Below are 24,815 nucleotides of genomic sequence, written 5' to 3'. Positions count from 1 at the left end.
TAATAATAAAGTATTCTACTATGGTAGTCCTTGTTGACAGTTCAATACAACTATAATATTACAAACTAACGAGAGGTCGATTGTAGTCGACTATTAAAACATTTTTAATTACGCCACACTCTAAGTGCACTAAGCACTTTCCTCCTGAATATTTCAGTTCAGGTTAGGTACAAAAGACGCGGTAAAAATGCTTTCATTAAAAACATTTTAAATGACATTGCGGTATTCTCACTCGACTCATAATGTATTTTAGCAACATTAAGTTGCCGCTGTCTTAGCCTTCCCCGGGACGTTACCTGAATTAATTAAGTACTCGGTAAATTATTTTTTTCTCGTTAAGAACATCGGTGTACGTGTCTCCATTTGCCGCTGTACTGATATTTTCTTAAGCACTTTGCTTCTTTAACTACTTTTTGCGCGAATGAAAATTTCGCTACTACGGTAAATTACACTTCAAGAAGACTTAGGTTTAATTTTTTGAAACAAAATTATATTATCGCTTTGCAGGTAAATTTTATGATATTTAATGGTGTCTGAATGTTTCGCTACTTTCTGGTTCATAATATATAATTTTTTCTTTCTTTTATAATTCTTTATATCTGTTTTCCAGGCACCTCATCAGCTCTATGTACCTACCTATTGTTTTAGTGATAGAACCAAGGATATTGTAGCTATACTCAGACCAAAAAAAATGTATTTAGGTTTTATTTGGGATTTAATTGGGTTAGTTAGTTATTATGAAATATAATTATTAACTCAAATTCATTATAAAACTAAAATGCACAATAATAACGGCTGCAAATTGCAATATGAAATTGCAATTGTAGTTTTTCTCATAAAACTAGGATTAAAATCGACGCTATTCATAAAACATTTAATTAATTCGCATACTGATTTAGAATGAATGCTTACAGTAGTTATTGTTTGAAATACAATTTGTCGTTTTTAGTACTTTATATTTTTTGTCTAACATTTGTGGCATATGTCCCCACTAGTGGAGTGGTAACTTTAAAATCCTAAATTCTTAATTTAGGTAGATTTTTTTATGTGTTGCACTTATTTAAAAATGTATCTTTTAGCATGGATTATATGAGGAGGAAATATGTTTTGAAATCCCACAATGGCACCAGAAACCGGTGGAAGTTGATCAGCATCTTGATAGAATTAAGAGTGAATTCGGTAACACCAGCATTGAGAGGCGATGGATAGAAAGACCTAGATTGGCTTTTATTAACAGGTAAAAAGGTAATTAAAGGTCTTGAAGGGTAGCTTAAAGGTCACTAGACGTGACTATCACAATAACGTTTCTATATCAAATGTCACAACATACAATTTTCGAAGTTTGTAGTTATTCAATTCTAAAGCGGTCAATCTGAAATCGTGTGTCCGGTCACCTCCCGTTAGGCTACGTTTCCACCAGAGAAGTGTTGTGAGGAATATGTTTTTAAGATCCAATAGAATCACTGCACTGAGCGAGGACATCGGCAAACTCACGCCAATGAAGCGATTCTATTGGTTCTCAAATACACATTCCTCGCAACACATCTCTGGTGGAAACGCAGCCTAAATCTGGACGCATCCTAATTACTAAACGTAATTAGGATGCGTCCAAATTTAGGCTGCGTTTCTACCAAAGAATAACGCTCGTAAAACATAAATTTATATTCGAGGGTTTTAATTTATAAAGTGACGTAATAAAGTCACTTTATAAAATAATAATTATACATTAATGGAACAATATGAAAGAAAACGGAGAATATAATATTTTCTGTTTGAACACCGAGAGGAGGACGAATAGGCAAATAAATGTCATCGATGTAATATCACGAAAATAAGAATTTATTAAGGCCAGGTAGGCGCTAAAATAGTAGGTCGATGTCTGTAATAAAATAAAATAAAATAAAAATAAAATATCTTTTTATTCAAAATGGGTATCATGATACACTTTTTGAAAGTCGAACGAAGAAACTACGTTGCCTACCACCGGTTCGAATATCGATGTAAAGGACATTAAAATAACATTCATATCAGCGCGCCTTGTACAGTGGCGGTTACGACGCTCGCTGCGTCTTTGATAGGGCGAAATAGGAGAAAATTATAATTTTTTTTAAATGACCGAATCATTTATCGAAATCAATTCAAAAACTATTCAGTTATTTTTTTTTAATTATAAAAAAGCTATCCTTTTTGTAAAAAAATCATATCATTGTCATTGAAAATTACGAGATGTTCGAATTTGAAGTGTATTTTTATGGTGATATTCAAGATTGTTTTAAAGAATTACCATGCCATTTTTTAATATTCTGTTCGGTTATTTTGTTATTTTGTTCCTTTTTGAGTCTATATCAATTTTGTTGTAAGAGAATTCCACATAATTTCTTCAGACTGGAAGCTTAAAAATCAGTCTTTTCCCAGAATATGCGAACTGGCCTCGCCTTAACAGATAAAAGATAATAAATATTTCATGAAATAGGACCAAGATAAATTATTTCTTTATTGATATTTATGTAAAAAAATAAGGGTCCCATGTAAATATCACAAATAGACGTAAATATTATGTCTCAAATTTTATCGAAACAAATCGATCATGATCAAGCGATCATGAGACAAACTATCATATTTTTGTTTCAGTGAAGTTAACAAATACGTAGACGTGGTGATAATACCATTTTTGGACACATACCATAGGAACATTCAGAACTCATTTCACCAGTTGAGCAACAAAATTCTGCAGAAATGTAAGGAGGAAATCAATGCAGCTATTACGACCAAACTGAATGTATACGACGACTTGACGCACGTAGCCGACAGCCTCAATCTACCCGGTAAGAGTATTTTATTAATAGTGATTCACATTAAAACAGTAACGGGCATCTGCATCACTGGATTCCGAAATTAGATTAGTGTGTATCGTAGTAATTTGAGAACGGTCTTAAAATATTAAGGTAATTTAATCTAACAGTAACGAACACTATAGTGTACTCGGCGAAACATGGCGATAGCGGTCATTGACTCCCTGTCAAAAACTTGTCATTTTCTATATAAACCGCGATTCGGATCGCGGCTTTGTATAGAAAATGACAAGTTTTTGACACGGAGTCAATGACCATCAATGATGATAAAAGTGATGAAGTTTTCAATACTTTAAACGTGTTGTCCCGAAAGTTGAGTTTTTTTTTAATTGTGCACTTCTAATGCTGAGGGTGCGAATTATTTCACGATAATATATTCATATCACAGCGATAATTGAGAAAATATTATGTTAGTAACTAGCTGTTGCCCGCGACTTCATCCGCGTTAACATAGTATAATAACAAAGATGGATAGTTTTCTCCTTTTTGTTTTTGTGGTTCCTTATACAAAGGGTAAAACGGACCCTATTTAAGCAAACGTCAATAAAGTTTCATGTTTCTAACTCAAGAAATGACGGACTTTCATTCAAACTTTCAACTCCGATCTCACCCCCTTGGGGGTAGAATTTCTAAAAACGCTTAAATACCTATCCATTCATTTTTAATCAGCAGTCCAAAAATAAACTTTCATGTTTCTAACTTAAGAAATGACGGACTTTCATTTGAACTTTCAACCCCTATTTCACCCCCTTGGGGGTGGAATTTTCAGAAACGCTTAAACACGTATCCCATCATTTTTAATCAGTAACCCAAACATAAAATTTCATGTTTCTAACTCAAGAAATAACGGAGTTTCATTCAAACTTTCAACCCCAATTTCACCCCCTTGGGGGTAGAATTTCCAAAAACGCTTAAGTACGTATCCATTTATTTTTAATCAGTAACCCAAAAATAAAGTTTAATGTTTGTAACTCAAGAAATGACGGACTTTCATAAAAACTTTCAACCCTTATTTCACCCCCTTTGGGGTAAAATTTTCAAAATTCCTTCCTTAGTGGGTGTCTACTTAATAAAACAACCCTACTCACCAAATTAAGTGGCTGTAACTTTTACAGTTTTTGCTCAGCGATGATGAATCAGTCAGTCAGTCAGTCAGTCAGGACATGTAATTTTATAAGTACGAGTATAGATTATAATTTGCTAGTAACAGTCCAGCAAGCAAAGCACTAACAGCTGATCGATATCATAGTCCAGTTACATGTGTACTGTGTAGCATTAATCTTATATATAAAATTATCGTGTCACAATGTTAGTTACCGTACTCCTCCGAAACGGCTATACTGATTTTTACCAAATTTTATATGCATATTCAGTGGGTCTGAGAATCAGCTACTGGCTACTTTTTATATTGATAAGTGCATTTGTTGAATGAACAATAATAGTAAATTATTACAACTCGAAACTGACGGCGTCCATTGTTTGTGCGACAGGATAGCGATGGACGTTGCCATGGTGACATACTTATTTAGTCACATCCATAAAATAATATGGGCCAAATACTTTGTATGGCAAAACAACGTTTGCCGGGATAGCTAGTTCAACCAAATCATTGGTAGGCATATAAAATGTAAAAATCAAAGACTATGTAACTGAATTGTAATAAACTTGAATATAAATATAAATTACCCGTTGTTTGAATTTATCAACGATATTTATCACAAGGGAAACCACTTTATGTAGCACGGACACTATTGTTCCGGTGAGAGTAATTAATTTCGTGATTGATGAGTTAAAACAACACGATTATTGCAATGAGTTGAAAATACATGCGCAATGAAACGATTTTAATTAAATACATTCACAAAAGAATTGTTCAGCGAATAACAGGAGAAAATAAAGACGTATCTAAGTTTTTCTTTTCTAGTTCTATCGGAGTGTTTGACTGTATGATTCTCTACGTTGGAGCTTATTTAATTAAAATATACGATTATCAACATTTTATAAACTATATTCCTCAATTATTATGGCCTGCGATTCGGTCGATTATCCATGCTACACTCTACAGATAACTTAGCGATTTTAGTGGCCATCATGGCTATATCCATAATGTTTTAACATGAAGCACCTCTATAGTTGTAATAATGATTTTTAATAAAATCTCTTTGTTGAAATGAAATTATATTCAATTATAGGAAAGTCTGCTCATTGTCAGGTAAGGCTTCTTACAGTCGACGGCACGCGTCGACACTTGTCCTGCCGTCGACTGCCGTCGACGCGTGCCGTTCGTCTGTAAGAAGCCTTACTCTAATGTGAACTATTACAGCCAGCTGCGACGAAGAACGTCGTGCTATCCGAACACTATCTAGCAAGCATGTGGCCCTGATACACCAGTGTACGGAGCAGGCGAGGAAGTCCATCTCCAAGATGGGGAAGTACGCTGAGGAGACCATCAGCCTCACCAGCAGCCACATGGAGACAGCACTGGCTAATGCTGCGAAAGACTTTCATGCTAATCACTCACAAAAGTAACTATCAATATGTTATGGTTGTTGACTCCTTGTTGACAGACAATAGGTGCTTTCTGCTGTAAATTGGTTTAATGATTAGTATAAACTTTAAGTAAATACTAAAATATAATGTCTATAAGTAATGTGACACAAAAAATAATATTGTCAGGGAGTAACAATTATGTTAGCCGGCTCCTAGACAAGCAATTTTATTGTCATACGTATTGCGTAATATTATTGACAGTCTAGGGTTGATATTGAACAATGCACGCCTAATTGTCAAATAAACTGTTCAATAAAATTGGTGCGTGATATTGACGATAAAATTGCTCGTCTAGGGGCCGGCTTAAATGAAGTTTAAATCTTGAAAAACCCTGAGAAAATATATTTAATAACTATAGTCGCAATGTCAAAAGGTAAACTAAAATCCTTGATTTGTCTATACATAGGCGAATTTAGCCTTCGTTAAGTGAGCCATTCAAACAAGCTTTATACAAACACATAAAGGTAGAAAAGGTACGTTTTGAATAGGTCTGTTTACATTTCTAATTAACGTTTCTAAATAGTTATGAGGCGAGTTTTAAGAGCGACTGCGACAAAAACGACCCAAAAAGTTTAAAATAGTTTAAATTTTAATTTTATAATTAAGTAGATAATGAGTTGCAATAAAAGTCGCAATGAAACGTGTACACCTCGCAAAGTTACTTTTTATTACTCCACCGAACTGCAGGAACTGGGTTATTAAAAATCATACTTCATTGTTTATTTCTTTTTGTTTCGTTGGTATTAAAAACTTGATATTATAGAACGTTCAAAATTAAAATATAATGTGTGTGGATGTAAACATTAGTTGTGTTTGAGCTAAAATAATCTTTAAGATATTATCAAACTAGACGTCCCGTACGGCTTCTACCAACATTTTAACCACATTTTAACCGTACATAAATTATTTCACGTGAAACGTACATCTCGCAAAAGAGTAGTATGTGGTGACCTACTCTATATTTGTTCCATAATATCACATAATTATAATTTTTAACAAAAAATTAAAACCGACTTCCAAGGTAAAAACAATAATAATATGAACTAAAAAGTATTAAATAACTCTTACTCTATAATAGTGCCTTTTTTCAGAATTCGTCTAAATCTCAACTATTTCTGTACATACTACAGTCTTCATTACTTTGAAGTCGGTACCAGCAAATTTTATAGTGAGTTCAGTCAATGTCAGAATATCTGGAGCTTTTGGGACTGGTACCGACTTCAAAGTAATGAAGACTGTAGTATGTACAGAAATAGTTGAGATTTAGACGAATTCTGAAAAAGGCACGATTATAGAGTAAGAGTTATTTAATACTTTTTAGTTCATATTATTATTGTTTTTACCTAGGAAGTCGGTTTTAATTTTTTGTTAAAAATAATAATTTCACTCTTTTTAGTTATCTACAAGATAAGGCTTTATGAGTAAATAATCACTATGAATGTTAACTATTCACATTATGTTACTGTAAGCGAAATTGTGGTAAAAGCTTGCAGTTATCTAAGCGATGCTGCAATTTAAAAACTTTTATCTTTAAAAGTTCAGGAGTTCTGTTCAGTTCCTTCTGGACTAAGAGACACCTTCGTATGAACTTTCTCTTATTCGTAACATAATATTATGTTTAAGTTACTAGAAACAACATTTTAACCACTATAAGTCTTTTTTTTAAATTGTTTATTAGGGTAAAAAAGCAATATCACAATATAAAATACGTTTAAGTCTTTTGATAAATTTCAAGGATTTCCCTCGATTGCTCATAGATCCCATCATCAGCTCATCACTTTCGTTATTATTATACAAAATCAAGATTATATCCTATATCCTAACAACGCAAGAATTTTGAAAATCGGTCCACAAACAGCGAAATAATCATCAAAAACATCTGCTTCGATGCAAAATATCACGAAAAGCATCAATAATTGGGTCATAATGTGATGACCCATGGCATAATTATGATTTTGATGATGATGATCAAATAAATTGATGTATTGGCTTATGCTTTCAGTTGTTTAAACAACACCGAAATCCCCGAACCTGTATCTATAAGGATTCAAAAGTTCTGTTGGGTACCCTCGGATCCAGGGTATGACCTGGTACGAAATCTTACTTTTTGGTAGCATTTACCTTGAATGCTTCAGAAAAAATTGAAATCACTATATGTTTCTATACAAATTTCAAGGAGTCCCCTCGATTCCTCCAGGATCCCATCATCAGATCACCACTTTTATGAACATGGTACCAAATTAGAGTTAAACTCTATACAACATAAAAATAATTTTGAAAATCGGATCACAAACGGCTGAGTTATCGTTGAACATACAAAAAAAAAGATACATACAGCCGAACGTATAACCTCCTCCTTTTTGGAAGTCGGTAAAAATCAGTTCAATAGTTCGTGAGGTTAGCGCGTTCAAACAAACGAATTCCTCAGCTATGTATTATAAGCAAAGAATATAGACATAACCCAAACCACGAATTTAATAAATCTATGTAAATGAACCATTAAAATAAATATTAATTTAATTACATTACCAACATTTTTGGTACGGCAATGTTTTGTAGAATGAACGAGATAAGAGCGTACGGGTAAAAGCATGAAGCTTTTAACAGTAAAAGCATGGTAAAATTACATTGCATTTGTAAATAATGATTAATCCGTAGTTAAAAAGATAAGTAAAATTATTCATTTTATCTCATTAACTTTTTAAGTAATAATATAAATTTACAATAAAACAACTCGTATTATAGGTTAAAAGTTTTTATGCAAATTGAAACATAAGTACCTAGTAAATATTACTATGAAATCTAAATCCACAAAAAGTGTAACATAATATTATGTGTTTATTTACTTGTGACAGTCTGGACACTGACAGAAAAAAACGCTATCTACTGCAGCAAGGGATATATTCCTAAATGGCTCTCTCTCTCTTGAAAAAAGCTTGGTACGGGCGGCAACCAAATTGAAATAATTTATTCGTTACTTTTTAATTTTCTTTCATTTCAGTATAAACGTGACGGAGTGCCTAAAGGAGTTGTCCCGGGCCGCGGTAACGCTTGGCTACGAGCTGGACCTGAGTTTGACAAACGCGCGTCGCCACAACGAACAGTCGTGCGAGAAACTGTCGCTGTGTACAAACCGCGCCAAGAAGAGCACGGAAGAGGAGGTACAGAAGCTCCGGGAGTATTTGTACCAGTGTGTGTACGCGTAGTAGACAAAAAGGTTTTAAGCGATTGCATAGTTTTTATCATAGGCTTTGAGAGCGGCGACTAAATCAAGAAATTCCGTAACGACAAACAGCTAACATTTGTCTAACGTCGTTTCAGTTCGGCAGACTTCGGCTCGGTGTGACTCGGGGTGTTGTGCTTGCCGCACCGACCGGCACAGTGTTTATGTGCGTGCAACTAGACGTATGCGAATTATATGTATGTAATTGTATAAGATGATACAAAATGATATGCAGTAGCTTTACCGCGACCGCGACGTCCCCGAGTGCCACACGTATTTTTTAAGCTGTGTGAGTGTGTTTTGATATTACAATAAATAATGTTAAAAGCATAAAGGTAATATACCTAGCGGAATAGAGAAACAAAGGCCTGAGCAAGAGAGATGTCACTATCAGTAACACTGCGTGGTAAAAAGAGACGTATGATGGATGAATATGACAGCAGCACTCTTTTTTTGACGTCCAGTCGTCACGTGTCGCACGTTGACAATTTAATCTCATAGAAATCATGTTCAATCATGCTTGTGTAAGTGTATACGTACACATATTTTTAAACACAGATGAAACCAATTTCGGTTTCGTTTGACAAGCTCGAGATTGTTGCTCTATTCCGCTAGGTAAAATAACTCTATGGTTATAAGACGTATGCAGTTTTGAATTGAAATTGTTTTGTAAAGTAAATATACTAAGACTTTTTTTTTGCTTGCCAATTTCGCTTATTATCGTTGAAATACGTACATGCAAAGTTACATTATAACATGTCACTAAATGTATCGATAAGCTATTTTCCAATCACTGAACTGAACTGATGAATACGCATTAAATTCGTAATTAATATAAATTCATACATACATTTAAATAAATGTTTCGGTACCACGTTTAATATTCTAGGAATTAATTAGTAGCACCTTTACGATTAAGATTTACATAAACAATTTAAATATATTCTAGGTGAGGACCCCAAATAATGAATTCGCCATCTAGTTTTAGTTTCAGTTCTAAAAGGTCGTTCACACCCCCCAATAAGATTGAAAAGCCTTTAATAAATTATTCATCAAAATCCTCTTTGTGTTTTAACTGCTATGTTTATTTAATGCTCGAGAAAATTAGATTTTAAACTCGTCGTAATTAACGCGTACGCGTCACGAGCGATCAATTTCTATAAACAATGTCGGCTCGGTCATGTGATGCTGAATATGTACGCCCACTCGCCCACCACACTCGCTACAAATTCATCCCGAACTAACGTGATGACTTTTATAAGAATTTTAAGGTGACGCCTTGATAATTTGGCTGTAGCGATATCGATTTTTCTCAACAATGACTAAAGCTAAGAAATTAAAGTTCATTGTCAGTATTCATCATGTATTTATCTTTGAATTACCCATAGCATAACACGATTGGTCAACTTTTATAACACATAATAATTAATCAAAAATACCTCTATAAAAACAGGGATTCTAATTTTGCCAACAGAGGAGAATGATTTAAGCTTCCAAAATTTGTACATACATTAGTTCAAGCATACACTATAATTTTTATTATAGTGTATGCTTGAACTAATCTATGTAAATTATAGTGTATATAATTTGCCCATAGTTTATGTGAAATATATTTATGGATTTTAAATACGCGACAAAAACCATTTTGTCGCATACGCCCTTTCCATTTCTTGTAGATCGCTTGTTTTCTATGAGAGGCCGGGCCGGCCTCTCATAGAAAACAAGCGGTCTACAACATATCCAAAACGATTTTTTACTTTAACGCGGCGTCACGTTAATAGATTGTACGCCCCGGTTCTTATCATCCCGCAAAAAAATTACGTATGTGTATCATCAGTCATCACACAAAAAATTACGTATTGAGTTATGAATGCAGTCCGTGTTTAGATCATTTAGAACAAGACTGTATTTATAACAAAATACAAGGGTTCCTTGTTGACTACGGAACCCTTAAAAAGGGGGTAATCTTTAAAAAATAATATATCGTTACTATGATATATCATACTTTGCAGTCTACGCTATAGCGTAGACTGCAAAGTAAATAGATCCTGTTAAGTTACAGTTTGTCAAAAGTTAGAAACTTAGCGGGACTCACAATCAAGTAGCGAACGTTTCTGCCCTTTAACTCAATATGAACAATCAAGGATCTAACTGACCCTCGTCCGATGTCCCTCTTAATTATAACATTTCTATTTCTAGTAATTTACAATTATTCGGATTCAACAAAGTGAAATCGAATTATTCAAATATTTAGACACGGCTCGACCACTAATGAATTTAGATTGGTCGGCCTCGACAAAGGTTTGAAACGTAAACTGTAAACATTTAATTTATTGCTTCTAGATACATAGCCGGATAGTTACAATGCTGTAATAATAGATAATTCTCAGTATGTTAGTGTTGAGACAATAATCAGGTGTTTTAGATTCATCTAGTTTTGTAGAATTTGATACCAATTTTGTGATATTAAAAATATTTGCTTAATATAATATAAGCTAAAAGGATACAATAAAAGTAACGTGTATCCGACGGATCACTACATGAAGAACCATATAAGTGAAAGACAATACAGATAAAATTATACTTAACGTTATGGGAGTTATGCAAACGAAATTCTTCCCAACTGCCTAAGGCTTTGGAAACTTTGGCTCGCCTGTTTTTGGGGGAATAGTTGAGATAGTATCATAGATAGTTGACCACTCTTCAGGCGTGTGGTCGCCGAGATATGTGTCTTCCCGGAGATCCCTGTGTGTGGCATGTTACATGCTTCTATGTGGCTGTGGTTTGTGGCCCTCGACGTGGGTTCGAAGTGACATCAGCAATACGTGCTAGGAATCAGTAGGTATGTATGTATAAATAGATGGTGCTCGCACCTCCGTTGCACCAAAATTCGTTTAGCGCCCGGGAACCGTAAAATTTTCTGGATAAGGCTGCGTTTCTACCAGAGATGTGTTGCGAGGAATGTTCTTTTAAGATCCAATAGCATCGCCGTGCTGAGCGATTTCATGGCAAGCTCACGTAAATCAAGCGATTCTATTGGTTCTCAAAAACGAATGACGAACGAAACGAAATGAGGAATGCCACGCAACACATCTCTGGTGGAAACGCAGCCTAAAAAGTATCCTATGTCCTTTCCCGGGACCACATTTCCCATACCACATTTTAGCAAAATCGTTCAGTGGTCTGGGCATGAAGAAACAGACCGATAGATAGACAAACTGTCGTATTTATAATATTAAGGATGAATTAGCTACGACCAAATAAAGATACACAAACTTGGCATACTTTAAAGCTAAATATCATAATATAATTGTTATAGCGAATTCTAGTTCCTTCCCTTAACACATTCTCTTTAAATACAATATTGTGGATATAACAAACAAACTCTTCCGCTTTATAATGTTAAGTATAGATAAACATACACCAGTTAATTTGTAATTTTGTTTCATTAGTTTATTCCTCAACACTATTCTTTATTTTACTAGATTTAGTTTAGTGAAATGACATATCACTACAGACTACAGATATTTTTAGTAAGAAGACGTAATATACAAGAATATCCGACATGTACCGGGATTTCATGAAATCCCTGATAACCTCATTTCCCAGCGACATATATATTCATAAGTGTCATGAACCAGAATGCAAAATATAAAACCCATCAAACGACTGCAAGGAGCTAATCGGCCTATCACGAACTAGATAAACCGTGATTTTTCAGCAATGAGCTGGCTGATGATGATGACCTATAGCTAAAACCACTCTCGATCATGTCAACTTTCAAACAAAAAAAAAAACTAGATCAAAATCGGTCCACCCGTTTTGATTCTACGATGCCACAGACAGACAGACACGTCAAACTTATAACACCCCTCTTTTTGGTCGGGGGTTAAAAATAGTGCTAAATAAAATCGTAAAGCACTTCACATAAGTACTTTGTTAATTAACAATGATCATTAGGTACATTTTAAGACGATATTAAAACTCGTAGCACCGTGCTACGAGCGCTCTACGTGGGCGCTACGAAAAAAGAGTTAGAACTGACCTCGCTCAAACACAGAAAATAATGTCTCCCACAATGCCTACGATAATCCCACTAATTGCGATAAACGATAGCATTAAAAGACGTAAAAAATGAAGCCCAATCGCGTTACTTACCCGTCGAAATCTTCGTCCGTAAATCGAAGTTTAAAACACGTGGGAAATTATTTAGCACCTCATACTCGCGCGGTAAAAATACGAAATAAGGAAGAAATATACCGAGGTTAAGTTGAGGTGCTCTGACGTTGGATGCGTGGTGTATATTGCAGATGCGGGTATATCATTTTTACGGCTTCCGTCGTAATGCCGAGATGTGAGAAGTTAAACCGTGTATTAAGGTGGGATTTTGCATTTTAACGTGTTCTTAAAACTTTATATGGTTATGGAAAGTGGTTGGTAAGTTTTACGACTTATCAGCACATATTATGTAGATACGTTGATCTAAGCATTGGAAGTAGCTATACTACGAAAAACATATTGTAAATACCACGTTCTCACAGAGAACCGGCGTGAAACAGCGCTTGCGCTGTGTTTCGCCGAGTGAGTGAGTTTAGCGGAGGCCCAATTCCCTACCTTATTCCCTTTCCTACCCTCCCCTATCCCCTTCCCTACCCTCCTCTATTACCCTATTCCCTCTTAAAAGGCCGGCAACGCACATGCAGCTCTTCTGATGCTGCGAGTGTCCATGGGCGATGGAAGTTGCTTTCCATCAGGTGACCCGTTGGCTCGTTTGCCCCCTTATTTCATAAAAAAAACCGAAGAGTAAAAAAATGAGAGAAAAGAAGTTTTATATTTCGATTCTATTTATCTCGTATAAATCACCCTTTTGTGATACCACGAAAAACTAAATATCAAAAGAATCTTCCATATACCCATTAAGGATTATTATTTGTATCTTTGTCAAATATTCGGAGTCTTTGAGGCGTGAGGGGGACAAAGTCCAGCACTCAATTGCCTTGAAGGTCTAATCAAATATGGAACGAGACGAACATAGTATATTTACCAAAAGAAATAAAGCGAATATGAGCTTATTGGATCATTTAACAAAAAACTTTTCAAGTGGATGTTATGGGGTATTAAAATTTATTATTTGTAGCATCTACACATACATATAAATAAAATTGGAGTGTCTGTTTGTAATATTGAAAGAACCGTTTTTTACTACATGCATATGAATGTACATACGGTACATATACCAAAATAGCACTTTTTACAAATTTTGTATGTCTGTCTGTTGGTTCCGGCTAATTTCTGAAACGGCTGGGGCAATTTTAACGGGACTTTTTTTGGCAGATAGCGTATATAATAAGGAGTAACTTAGGCTACCTTTTAACCGACTTTCAATAAAGGAGGAGGATATATTTTAAATTTTTATATTTGTTCATACATAATATTTTGTAATTTCAACTTTCTAGCTAGCGCGATGCTTGAGATATATCAGCCTACAGACATACTACTATAATATTATTGCCGCGGACAAAGTCGCGGGCAACAGCTAGTATTTTATAAAAATCTGTTACAATATTAATAATAGTTATCAATGATCATATTTTATTGAACTTATTCAGATTATTACGTGGAGTGATCAATTAAAATTATTTTAAAAGTGATAAAACGATACGATGAATAGTTTGAACGTAATTTTTAAAGCGTCTTTAAACATTTTTTACTGGAAACCACAAAATTGATGTTGATATAACATCTATATACAAGCCTATTACAATTATATTATAAATGCTGATATTTCATTCAGTAGAATCACGGAGGATATTATATGGCTCATGAATGAGTTCTATTTCAGCACGTAAAAGCCCTGGAGCGGGGTCGGAATGGCAGCTATTCGTACTCCTTATCATAACATCGCGAGAAAAATCCATCAAGACGCAATCAAAATGACTATGGGTCGTATTTTTATAGTTATGAGAAATATAAAAGTCTGTAGGCACCTTTATTTAAAATTTATTATTTAAATTTGTGCTTCTAATACGCATCATTTTACAGTTGTTTCTATTGTAGAAATAGCAATTTTTCTGCGTGGTTGAAATGTGTTAAAATACTACAACCGTGCTTTCCATTTCGATCAAAAACTTACATCGTATTTGATTAAATCTTTGTCGAATAAAATATTCTGTTATATTTTACATAGAAATGAAAAAAATATATTTGTCTTTTGGTGTATACAGGCTTTGCATATCGTATGTGCACATAACATGCACGGCTGGCGTAGTTTCCGCGCGCATGAAATTCAAAATATGTTTTACATTTTCGCACTATCTGCTCCGCCATGATGTATCACATATTACCTCATATTTACTGTTCCTACGTGTAGAATATTATATTATTTATAACATCTGCGTCTATTTATAAATAAAATATTTTTGTTTTAAGGATTGTCCTTCTAAAAGTGAAAGGTGATTAAAGGTTAGTGTTATTTATAGTATTTATATCTAAAGTCGACTATGTTATTAGTAATAGATGAGTCGGAAATACGTTTTCTTCTTGAAAGTAGAGTGTTTTATAAGTATCTGAAAATATAGCGGGCGACAGCTGTTATTGCCAAAGTTTTATTGTACGCGTCATCTTTCAAGTTGAATAGGACTGAATACTCAGTCAAATTCGACAGCCCCAAACAAGTCTAGCGCTCTTAATTTCCGGACTATTTCCGAAATCAACAGAGAGATGAGTATGCGAGTCGGTGGGCTAGTAAGTACTAATAAACTATAATTGCAGTTCGGCGGAGCTTATCGACATCCCACTAAAGTGTGTTTACGGCCGGAGCGGGCAGTAAATCAATTTGATTCACAGTTACGTCGTTACTGCTAATGTCCTAACTTTGACAAATGTGTAAACACCTGTGACTCGGAAGATTCTGAATAAGATTAAAGGTGGATCCACACATTCTATTTTGTACTGCGTATAACGATAACAATTAATTTTAAATGTACGTTATAATTTTCTTCAAAAATATTATATTATGATGAGTTTTCAAATATTGTTGTTAATATTAATATATCGAAGTTCCTTATCGCACGTTGCGAAAGGGGCTAGACGGAAAAAGTTGTAACGACATAACACAAAAGTGTCGTTATAATATTACAACTAGAGCAAAAATGCTATAGTTGTAAGAGAGAGAGAGAGTGAAACACGCGCTACCGCGTGTTTCTCTCTCTCTCTTTTAACTTCGTTCCATGCGGGTGTCCTTGACACCTCTCAAGTTTTTCATAATAGTACTGTATTCTGTTGTAATGATATTTACTATTTTCTACACTTGCAAAAAATTCATAATCGTCAATATAACTTCATTCACTTGACTGGTAAAAACATTATTTTTAAGAAAGTCGGTCTGAAACTCCTAATCTAAGACAGAAACTTTATTTAGGTGAAACAGTAAAAACAAGCTCACCATCCATCTCCGAATGCAAGCTTTATTAGTACTAATGCTACGTTGTGCACGCGGCTTTACGTTTAACAATATATCATGACAGTGATAAGGTGTCGCCTCAAGCGAGATCTGCTTGAGCTCGTTCATTTATCACGGGACTGGATGTGCTCCGTCCACGATGACTGTACGAGCCCACTTGCTCGGAAACTATACTTTATCATAGTTATAAAATTACTTGTTCTTTGCGATGAAAATACGTACGAGCTGGCTGGATTGATATGCGCACAAATTAGCGGCTTGGCCGCTACACCGCGAGGTCACAAACTATAGTATGTAACTATTTAAACTAGAGATCGCCCAATGGTCGAAATTCGACCTTAGGACTACTACCTATATTTTGAAAAAATATTGACTTTGACTTGTTGACTTGTCTCTGGGACTCAGCTGATCTCAGACTGACCGTGTAAGCATTGTCTAATAATATCTTAGACCCAATAAAAAAAACTATAATCCATTTTCAATTTGTCACCTTGTTATCAACAGACTTCAACCATAAATAAAAGAGTATAATTCGTATGTATAGGCTTGTCACTCAAAAATCTGTCATTTCTCATGTGTGTGTGTTGTAGTTTGTGTAACGCCTCCGTGGTCCAGTGGCTCTTGACTCGGAGGTCGTGGGTTCGATTCCCGCGTTGGAAACATGTTATTTCCAAGTTTGGTTAGGATAATGCAGGCTGATCACCTGATTGTCTGACAAGTAATATGATCCATGCGTCGGAAGGGCATGTAAAAAGTCGGTCCTGCGCCTGATCTCTCGCCAGTCGTGTCACTAGGTTATGAGAGTAAAGGAATAGAGAGTGCTCTTGTGCATTGCGTACACACTTGGGCACTATAAAATTACTCCTGCGTAGCTGGCCTGGTTTCAATGAAACCGGCCACCGAAACCAGTGTGGGAGCGATTAATGTTTTATTTGTTAAAAAATGTATGATAAAAGCATAATTTCAAAATAATATTAGTTCGATGCACTCCTTCACCATATAAACTATAACTGTGCAAAATTTCATGCACCTACGTTTTCCCATTTTTCGTAAAAAGGGTTACAAAGTTTTTCGTTCGCGTATTAATATTATGATGATAGCGGCGCGGTAATAAAATCTTTATTTTAATTTGAGCCACTTCCCGGTCTTCGATTAGGATAAAATTTTGCACACGCTCTGAGTTCTGATGACTAGCTAAGAAACATCATTACAAATCCAAAATGGCGGCCTCCCCAAGATGGGGGACAGGCTATTTGAAATGCATTAAATAAAAGGGTTTGCTGTCAGGAATACGAAAAAAAAAATCACGTGACTTAAATCCAACTTAGTGCGTGCTAAAAGCGTGTTTTTTAGTTTTTTAAACAATACCATAAGGGCGAAGCCAAACGAGCGTAATTTGTGAGTTGTGAGTCGTAGAATTTCGATTCGGCAGAATTCTGCTATGTTCAGTTCCATACAAAAGTCCTGTTTGATTCACACGAGCGTAATTCTGTGAGTCATGATTTGTATGAAATATATATTTACGCGGCAGAAATTCTGCGACTCACAACTCACAAATTACGCTCGTTTGGCTTCACCCTTAATTTACATACAATTTCTTGTGAATACGCGGTGTAGTCGCCAAACCGCGCGTTCGGGCAGACCGCAGACGTATATAAATCCAGCCTCATACATCAGTGAAGGCCACATTCAGATATTTATTATGACACAAACTCCATACATTTTTGACAAACTTTTCATTAAATTAAAGTTTAGTTATCATCAAATGTAACTGAGTGTAATAAATTAAAACTTAAAAGCCATTAAAAATGTCAATTTAAATATAAAATTATGTATGATTAATCGAATGAAAATATGGGACCACGAACTGTGAAATGCTACGGAGAAAAGATAATTAAGATATTTCTTTAGAGATCATTATATTATGTAACAAATAGTAAATACAACATAAAATTAATATTATTAACACAAATATTATCATTAATCTAGATGTGGTAAAATACTCGTTATTAATTAACTAGATGAATAAATTAGCGATGCAGGTGACCTGATTCACCACAGAAAAGGTAATTTGAGGTTTTTGGTAATAAACGACCATGTGCAGTGGTCTCGATGGTGAAATTATGTGATTGGTAATGATCCAAACTAGATGGAATACTTATCACCCTGTTAATAATAATTTGTTTTATTTTCATTTTTTAGCTGTTGAATAGCTTTTATCGCAGATTTTGCGCGGCGATTGAATCAAGAAATTACGTAACGAAAATAAACCTAAACCCCCCCCCCCCTCCAACTTCCACCGTTACTGTGAATCGTTTAACGTGTATGTGTGCTTGCGACTAGACGTACGCGAATTATATAATTGCATAAGTTGATAAAAAAATTTATGCAACTGCGGTAGTTCCCGAGTGCCACACGTATTTTTAAAAGCTTTTTTATAACTTGTTTATTATATTTTTTGGACACAACGTGGTACAGAGGCGGACTTAATGCCTTTAGGAATTTTCTTCCAGCCAACCTTTTGGTGATGTAAACACAAGAGGAGGTGGACGTGAATGAGAAAGATGGGTTTGGTACTGTAAATTGTGAGTCACATAAGACAGGTCAAAATCTTGCTTATTTATAATAATTATTATCATGATCAGAAATAATACTTTAGGTTAATATATTATGCATCTGACTATCTATCTGTATTATTATAATAATATTATGATCACTAATCATAAAATTATAATATTGAATAAAGTGATTTTCATAGCTATGACTAGCTAGTCATGTTCCTACGATGAATATTGACGTCTTCAGCTATGGTAGTCTTTTTTTCAAACGAGTAGTTTTTTTAATTTTTTTTATTTTCCCTTTGTTTTATATTTTAGTAATATTTATAGTAATTATTACAACTTCTTTATAATTTTAACACAAATTTATCACTAGAAATAATATTAACTAAATATACACATATTTATGAATTTGTACAATAATTAGCTGTTACGATAGGTATTCTATTTATAATTATTCAAAAGTTTTTGCGATAAGTGTGTATTGTGAAGTGAAATAAAATACTACGTTACATAAAAACAACATAAAACTAAGTATTTTTTCGTAGATAAACTGTATAAACGAATTAATTCATACACCTCGTTTTCGAATGAAAAATCGGGACAAGGAAAAACACGACAATAAAAAAACGAACAAGCCTCAATTCACAGGTCGAGAGAAACCCGAGAGAGTTGTACAAACTTTTAATATAATTAGACTGATCCCATCGATATTAAATAGTTTTAGAAGCAGTGGCAATTTTTCAAGGTTTTTTATTTTTTTTGCGCTTGTGGCCTGGTGGGTAGCTTGTGGCCTTTCGGTCGCATTCATAGAGGGTGCAGGTTCCATCCCAGTTGGAGGCGTGTACCAATGTGACAATTTCAGATCTCAAGTACATAAAACGGACGCTCGTAAAGTGAAGGAAAACATTGTGAGGTAACCGACAGCCGTACATGGATGGTCCAAGAAGTATTGACAGCTGCTTTCATTCCTCTGGACTAGGCCGACTATATTGCGAGAATGTCGTATTTAAAGTCATGTCCCACGAACACTGACCCCCATTATACAAGTACGCTGGACCTATGATACCCTTTGAAATGATAGCTATTTTTTGTGCCTATTTAAAGCGGAATCAGCGCCTCCAATGCGGGGGAAGAGAACTAAATCTGACGTAAAAATGACGTTTGAAAAATCGCCATATTGGCGCTGATAGCAGTAGTGGGAGTACTTGGAACTAATACTAGTTTCTACAACCAATAGCGATTAAGCGGCCATTTGCAAGTTACGTCAGATTTAAATCTCTTCCCCCGCATTGGGGGCGCTAATTCCTCTTCAATAGGCACAATAAACAGCTGGGTATCGTTAGTCCAGCGTACTTGTAATGGCGGCTCTCGACATAGGCGAACGCGTTGGCCAACGCGTCTGCAGACGCGTTGGCCCAATGTGTAGAACGGGCGTTCGCGCGTTGGCCGTAGGTATTTAGACGTTGGCCAACGCGTTCGCCTATGTCGAGAGCCGCCATAAAATGGAGGTCAGTGCCCACGAACTACTTTGATGATTTTGATAGGTTGTTACTTCACTAAAAAGATACTATATAAATCATCCACAAGGATAAAAAAAAGATTAAAATTTTCGGCATTGTTTAAAAAACTGCAAGCATAATGTATGCCAATTTATGTTATTATGATTGTGATTAAAAAATTAAATACTTTTTATTAACCAGGCGAATAATTGGATAAAGACTAATCCTACTAATATTATAAAGGCGAAAGTTTGTTAGGATGTATGGATGTGTGGATGTATGGATGTATGGATGTATGGATGTTTGGCCTACAATTTTAACTGACTTTTGAAATGGAAGAGGTGTTATGTTCTTTTTTTTATCTTCAACGATTACTCCACCGTTTGCAAACCGATTTTCATAATTTTTCTTTTGGTGTATAGCTTATCATCCCAATTTAGTGCCATATTCATAAAAGTGGTGACTTGATGAAGGGATCCATACGTGATCGAGGGAACTCCTCAAAATTTATATGGAAATATGTGGTGACTTCGGTTTCGTGAGCACTGTTCTAAGCATGATATGCTACCAACAAGTAAGATTTTGCACCAAGGTATACCATAGTTCGATAGGTACTGAGAGAACTCCTATATCTTTATAGATACAAGTTTGGGAGTTTCAACGTTGTCTTAAGAACGGAAAGCATATAATGCTACTGTGCAAATTATATTCATCATCATCGTCACTACCATAAACGATTATAGAACCATGTATCGTCCCGTTTTGACCCTGTTATTGGTACTTTTCATAGTCTTTTATTATGTATCACTTAAACCGCGGGTAACACCGCGGGGCACAGCTAGTATTTTTCATAATATTGCCATTTAGGGACCATCCATAAAGTATGTCATACCTTAAGAGAAGGGAGGGGGTTGACGAAGACACAAGACAAGGAGCGGGGGAGGGGTCCTAAGTTTTGTGACATCGCATTTTAAATTTACCAAATTGAATATCAAAAAAATTAAATTATTGACGTGAGGTTTAACGTCGTTGTCGGTTTTGAAATCACACTAAGATGGGATCATCTGTGACAAGGGGGGAGGGGGAGGGGTCTAAAAGTCATGAAAATCGTGTGACGTACTTTATGGGTGGTTCTCTTACTAGATAGTTATTCATAGTTAATTATTGTTTATTAGATGTACAGATATGTAATGGATTTTTGGGGACGCATCATGATTCATGACCTACAAGTTAACTAGAATAATACAACGCTTGAACATTAAATATCCCGTCTTCTGTGGCATATCCTCTATCTCCGTCCTATGTTCCTGTCTCCTCTCCTCTGTCCCTATACCACTTCAAGGCATCTACTATAAGAAAGAATTTTTTAAAACGATATCTGTGCTTCAAACCCCGCTGTCGAAAGCAGAGCTTTCGATGTTCCTGTGTATTTGATGTGCATTAAATATGTGTATAATATATTATAATATTAAACATCATCTAAATCCATTCAATATATACGTTGTCGATTAAGGGCCTGGTTTCACCACTAAGATGCCGATGAAGATAAGTGCCGAATAGACTATCCACCACTTAACTTGACAGATGAAGTATGGAGAATTTGTCAAAAAAGTTGTGAAAAGGCTAATATAGTGCCGAATACGGCACTTTATCAGAATGTGGTGAAACAGGCCCTTAGAGTATTTAATTTTCTCAACCTTGATTATAATAACACACATTCACGCGGACGAAGTTGCGGGCAACAGCTAGTTTATAATATTAGTATGTAGAAGTACTTTTTAAACCGAATAAAATGTTTAACACGTTACAGGCGTTGAATCTATACCACAGAATCCATGGCTCAAATGTACCTTTTCAATTTTGTGGACTTCTCGGTTAAAAAGTGAGTCTTAAGTTTGAACTAGTTGACTTTTGAATGTGAATTAGTATGGAGATCGTGTTGGAGCTCAATTACCGTAATGGGTAATCTCTGTCTCTAGACTGTTTAAATTTTTGTTAAGAAATTCATTCCCAACTCAATTTTACTGTCCGTTACCCAAGAATATTATACTAATTGTTTTATTTCTTCGAATAATTACTATTGGATGGGGACGCCAAACTAATCAAGTTACATTATTATTTTTAACAAAAATTAAAACCGACTTCCAAGGTCAAAACAATAATAATATGAACTAAAAAGTATTACATAACTCTTACTCTTTAATAGTGCCTTTTTCAGAATTCGTCTAAATCTCAACTATTTTTTTGACTTATCATACTTACATACATACATACTTTAGAAATTAGAGGGGGCGGGGCACACATTTTACCACTTTGGAAGAGTCTCTCTCGCAAACTATTCAGATTCGAAACCTCAATATGATTTTTAAAGACCTATCCATAGATACCTCATACGCATAGGCTAGATGAATTTTTTTTTCAGTTGTACATAATATGGGGACTCCTAAAATTTTTAATAATTTTTCCATTGTTGTATCAAAATCTTAATGCGGCTCACAGACTACATCTCCTTACTAAGTTTCAATAGTATAGCTCTTAGAGTTTCGGAGAAAATTGGCTTACATACGGACGGACAGACAGACAGACAGATATGACGAATCTATAAGGGTTCCGTTTTTTGCCATTTGGCTACAGAACCCTAAAAAAGATACATACAGCCGAACGTATAACCTCCTCCTTTTTGGAAGTCGGTCAAAAACAAAAGAAATTCGCATTTATTATTCGTATACCGAATAATAAATGCGAATTTCTAATATATTCTGTATACATAACACTGAAAATTATTAATGAATACTACGTAGTATTCTTAGATCACAATAGACTATTAACCGATTTGACCGACTTCCAAAAAGGAGCAGGTCATAATTTATAGTAGTTTGTACTTACATTTTAATTTAATTTAAAGAGTTTAGATTCTCTTCCTATTATAAGGCTTCAACTATTGGGATTAAAATCTCACAGGGGTATTAACAGAATATCGTGTGTATTGATTTGTATATTGCAGGCTGTAGTTACCGATAACATTTGCTGTTTTGGGAATTCCAGTGTATGTTGTACCTCAATCCCGTGTACCTCAATACTATTTCTTGATAATTACTGTATAACATTGAAATGTATGTACCCGTTCAATCTGTAGACAGGATTTCATGATGTTATGACGGCACATATTGCGTCTACAGAATACAGATGTTTCAACCATTTTTTTTTCAAGATTTTTTTTAACAGTAAAGCTGTTTTATTACACGATTACAATTTTGGCCTCTAAATTAGTCTATAAATACATCAACGTGCGTCGAGCCCCTAAAAAACCATAAAACAATCAATGTCGCTGGCTCTTGGGCTTTAGTATATTATTGGTTGTACTACAGTACGTATTTCCTAGCTAAAGTAGCGGCCATCTTAAAAATCTTTATTAAATCAGATTAGCTAAATCCAGTTTCCTCTTAAGTTACGTCTTAAGAAAAATTCAATTAAATGTTAATTTAAGATTAATTCATCATCATTTTACGCCATCCACAGAGAAAATGGCGTTAAATTACGGGTTTTTGTAGAGCTCCAGTCCTATAGGTCGGTTTTGGTGAAACGCGGATTTACCTATTAAATAAACAGGCGCGGTTTTCCGTCGGCCGCCTTTGATGAGGTGCCCCGAATCTGCCAACACGGTTTCACAATCACACTGTTTCATCAGGTACGTGTCGTACGAAATGTAGCTGTTTGCGGTAAAATCGCATTACCTTAAAAGGGAATTTTAATTCGCTAAAATTACATTAAAAATAGGTTGTCGATTTGTTAGTGTGTTGTTTGTTACTTGTTTAAGTATAAACTATTAAACAAATTCAGTATGGTTGTAGTTTAAGACTTTGGGCTTTGGATTATCACATATGCTATTTTGAATTTTTGTCCGACACTGAAGCAACTTTGGCTTTGCCTGCGGTGATTATAACGGTGAACTGAAAAAAAAATAAGTCCATAAGAGGCTTATAATGAAACACACTTTTATTATTTCATATAATGTTGAAACCGCAATTTGTATTGTTAGCCGTGAGAACACTGTACGGTACACTAATGAAAGTTTTCTCCTATGTTATATTTAGATGTTTAGTTTTTCATTTGCTCCACATACAGTCGTATCTGGGCCAAGGCACAGGTGTGCAACAAAAGACAATTTCCCGGGAGTCAGTTAAACAGCGCGAGCTATTGCACTCTAATATAACCAGTATTATTACACCCCATCAAAGTTGGACGTAAAAAGACGTCGTTTAAAGTGAACGGAACTTCGCAACTGCACTGCGCTAACAAACTTGCCCTGTCACTGTTCGAAAGTGCAGGGAATTCGTTCCCAGACCGAACTTGAGATTCTTGAGTCCGTGCGATGAGTAGGAAAAATTGTCGGATGTCTGTATAAGTACTTCGAATAGACTCGTAATTAAAGATGACTGGAGACAATTGGACGTGAAATTGAAGGACCGTTCACCGTTGAAAGAAATTTTAAGGTATCGCAGTAAAATATTAAAAACATTTATTTAATTCGCCCTCCGTTGATTCATTGTATTATTCGAATATTTCATCAATTCACCTTTCATTCCATTCATTGTATTTCAAAGGAATTTATTTGTTACAATAAAAATATTCTTTTAAAATGAGATTCATTTTTCAAGACTAACTAAC

The 24,815-nt window shown here is 35.0% G+C and overlaps 1 protein-coding gene across 1 annotated transcript; it reads left to right on the top strand.

Moving 5' to 3' along the window:
• Nucleotides 1-896: 896 nt before the first annotated feature.
• LOC121726036 lies at nt 897-8,691 on the top strand. Its single transcript, XM_042113251.1, has 5 exons — nt 897-1,002; nt 1,080-1,237; nt 2,632-2,825; nt 5,176-5,377; nt 8,404-8,691. The coding sequence occupies exons 1-5, from the start codon at nt 901-903 to the stop codon at nt 8,606-8,608; spliced, it is 861 nt and encodes a 286-aa protein (XP_041969185.1). The 5' UTR covers nt 897-900; the 3' UTR covers nt 8,609-8,691.
• Nucleotides 8,692-24,815: the final 16,124 nt, after the last annotated feature.

This window comes from Aricia agestis, chromosome 4 (assembly GCF_905147365.1).
Source record: "Aricia agestis chromosome 4, ilAriAges1.1, whole genome shotgun sequence".
NCBI lineage: Eukaryota > Metazoa > Arthropoda > Insecta > Lepidoptera > Lycaenidae > Aricia > Aricia agestis.
Note: the sequence above shows the minus strand (reverse complement) of the source record. Positions and strands in the feature narration are given on the sequence as shown.

Bases quoted from the DNA above. Each gene is read 5' to 3' on its own strand.
- LOC121726036 (XM_042113251.1), top strand. From the start codon at position 901: ATGAATGCTTACAGTAGTTATTGTTTGAAATACAATTTGTCGTTTTTA. The intron at 2,826-5,175 runs GTAAGAGTATTT...GAACTATTACAG, and splicing joins CGACAGCCTCAATCTACCCG to CCAGCTGCGACGAAGAACGT. The intron at 5,378-8,403 runs GTAACTATCAAT...CTTTCATTTCAG, and splicing joins CATGCTAATCACTCACAAAA to TATAAACGTGACGGAGTGCC.